The sequence below is a fragment of the Triticum dicoccoides genome, unplaced genomic scaffold (assembly GCF_002162155.2).
Source record: "Triticum dicoccoides isolate Atlit2015 ecotype Zavitan unplaced genomic scaffold, WEW_v2.0 scaffold161086, whole genome shotgun sequence".
Classification (NCBI taxonomy): domain Eukaryota; kingdom Viridiplantae; phylum Streptophyta; class Magnoliopsida; order Poales; family Poaceae; genus Triticum; species Triticum dicoccoides.
In genome coordinates this window covers 1-1,278 of record NW_021215228.1, presented here as the reverse complement: position 1 = coordinate 1,278, position 1,278 = coordinate 1, and the positions used below count along the sequence as shown (strand labels likewise).

Below are 1,278 nucleotides of genomic sequence, written 5' to 3'. Positions count from 1 at the left end.
GAAAAGGAAATTTTCATATAGTAAAAACCACCAATCCTTTAGTCATGGGAATACATGAGCAATAAAAAATATGAACTAGTAAATTTGACCACTAGTTCTAGCATTACGCTCTTATCAAGATGATGCGCATATTGACCATCTTGTAGAAAATTAATCATGGAAGGACACTAGTTTATTATGTTTATACCTCTTAACCTCCTGCCCTTCCCTCTGATGTTGTAACTTCTTAATCTGAAACTCTGCAAGTGCTAGATTCTCAATTGCCATGTTCCTAGTGGGCAAGTTTTGGAGGTAGCTCAGATGGTGCCTTGCCTTGTACTGCATCAGGCTCACATGATAGGGATGGTCTAGTGACTGGCTCACATATCTTGCAAGGTTCGGCTCCATATACTTAATTGCAAATCTAAGGTGCTTGCTTGAGAATTCATTTGCCTTGTAGAGTGATGATTCTCCCATGTTGAGGTGTGACATGTCTTGCAAGCTCAGTAGCCCTCTAATGTCATTGCTAAGCCCGATGTTGAAATCACCATTATTGTTCATGAACTTCCGTAGAACATCGTCTGCAACATCGTGGAGAAGGGTATTAGGCACATGTCATAAATAATGAGAACAATACATCTGAAGGGAGGTTCTTAAATGCTCCACAAGGAAACCTTAAAAGTTAAATATTGGACTTGGCTAATCTTAGATTTTTTTTCCAGCAAAGTTATCGTCTAAATTCATTTCATAGACCAAATTTAACCCAACCTTCCTAAACTTGTGTTTTTATCTGACTCAACATACTAAACGTGTATGTTACTGACCTGCCGAAAAATAATATCCAGCTTCCCTCATCATCCTCGAAGAAAGGGTTGCATCAAGCAGATCATCACTATGGATGAGATCCACACATGAGCCCATGATGGTATCAATTTCGTCTTGGAAATAGTGGTCGATGCAGAGGCGCTTTAGGTGATCAATAGTTGTCAACATGCCTCCTCTACTCTTCGGAGGTTGTTGCAGCAACGCTTGAACATTCCTTAGGCTTTCCTAGTGTTGTAGAGAGAGCAAACTTCTTTTATAAAAAATATAGAGTTTACAGAAGTGCAATAGATACCATATATTATCTCAGTTTGAAAGTAGATGACATGATAAAAAATATGCATCCTAAATTCTTCAAGTTTGACTATTAATATATGAATAAAATACTCAGGCTGGCCGGGTGATAGCTCTTACAATAATTTTTTTCAATACAAATACCAGTGATGCCGTAGGTTTATATTTTGTTCACTTCTTATC

The 1,278-nt window shown here is 37.9% G+C and overlaps 1 protein-coding gene across 1 annotated transcript; it reads right to left on the bottom strand.

Annotated features, from left to right (window-relative positions):
- Positions 1–40: 40 nt before the first annotated feature.
- Positions 41–1,025, bottom strand: LOC119344250 (S-(+)-linalool synthase, chloroplastic-like). The gene is made up of 2 exons (XM_037614779.1): positions 804–1,025; positions 41–560 (listed from the first exon to the last, which is right to left on the bottom strand). The coding sequence occupies exons 1-2, from the start codon at positions 970–972 to the stop codon at positions 151–153; spliced, it is 579 nt and encodes a 192-aa protein (XP_037470676.1). The 5' UTR covers positions 973–1,025; the 3' UTR covers positions 41–150.
- Between the last annotated feature and the right edge of the window lie 253 nt (positions 1,026–1,278).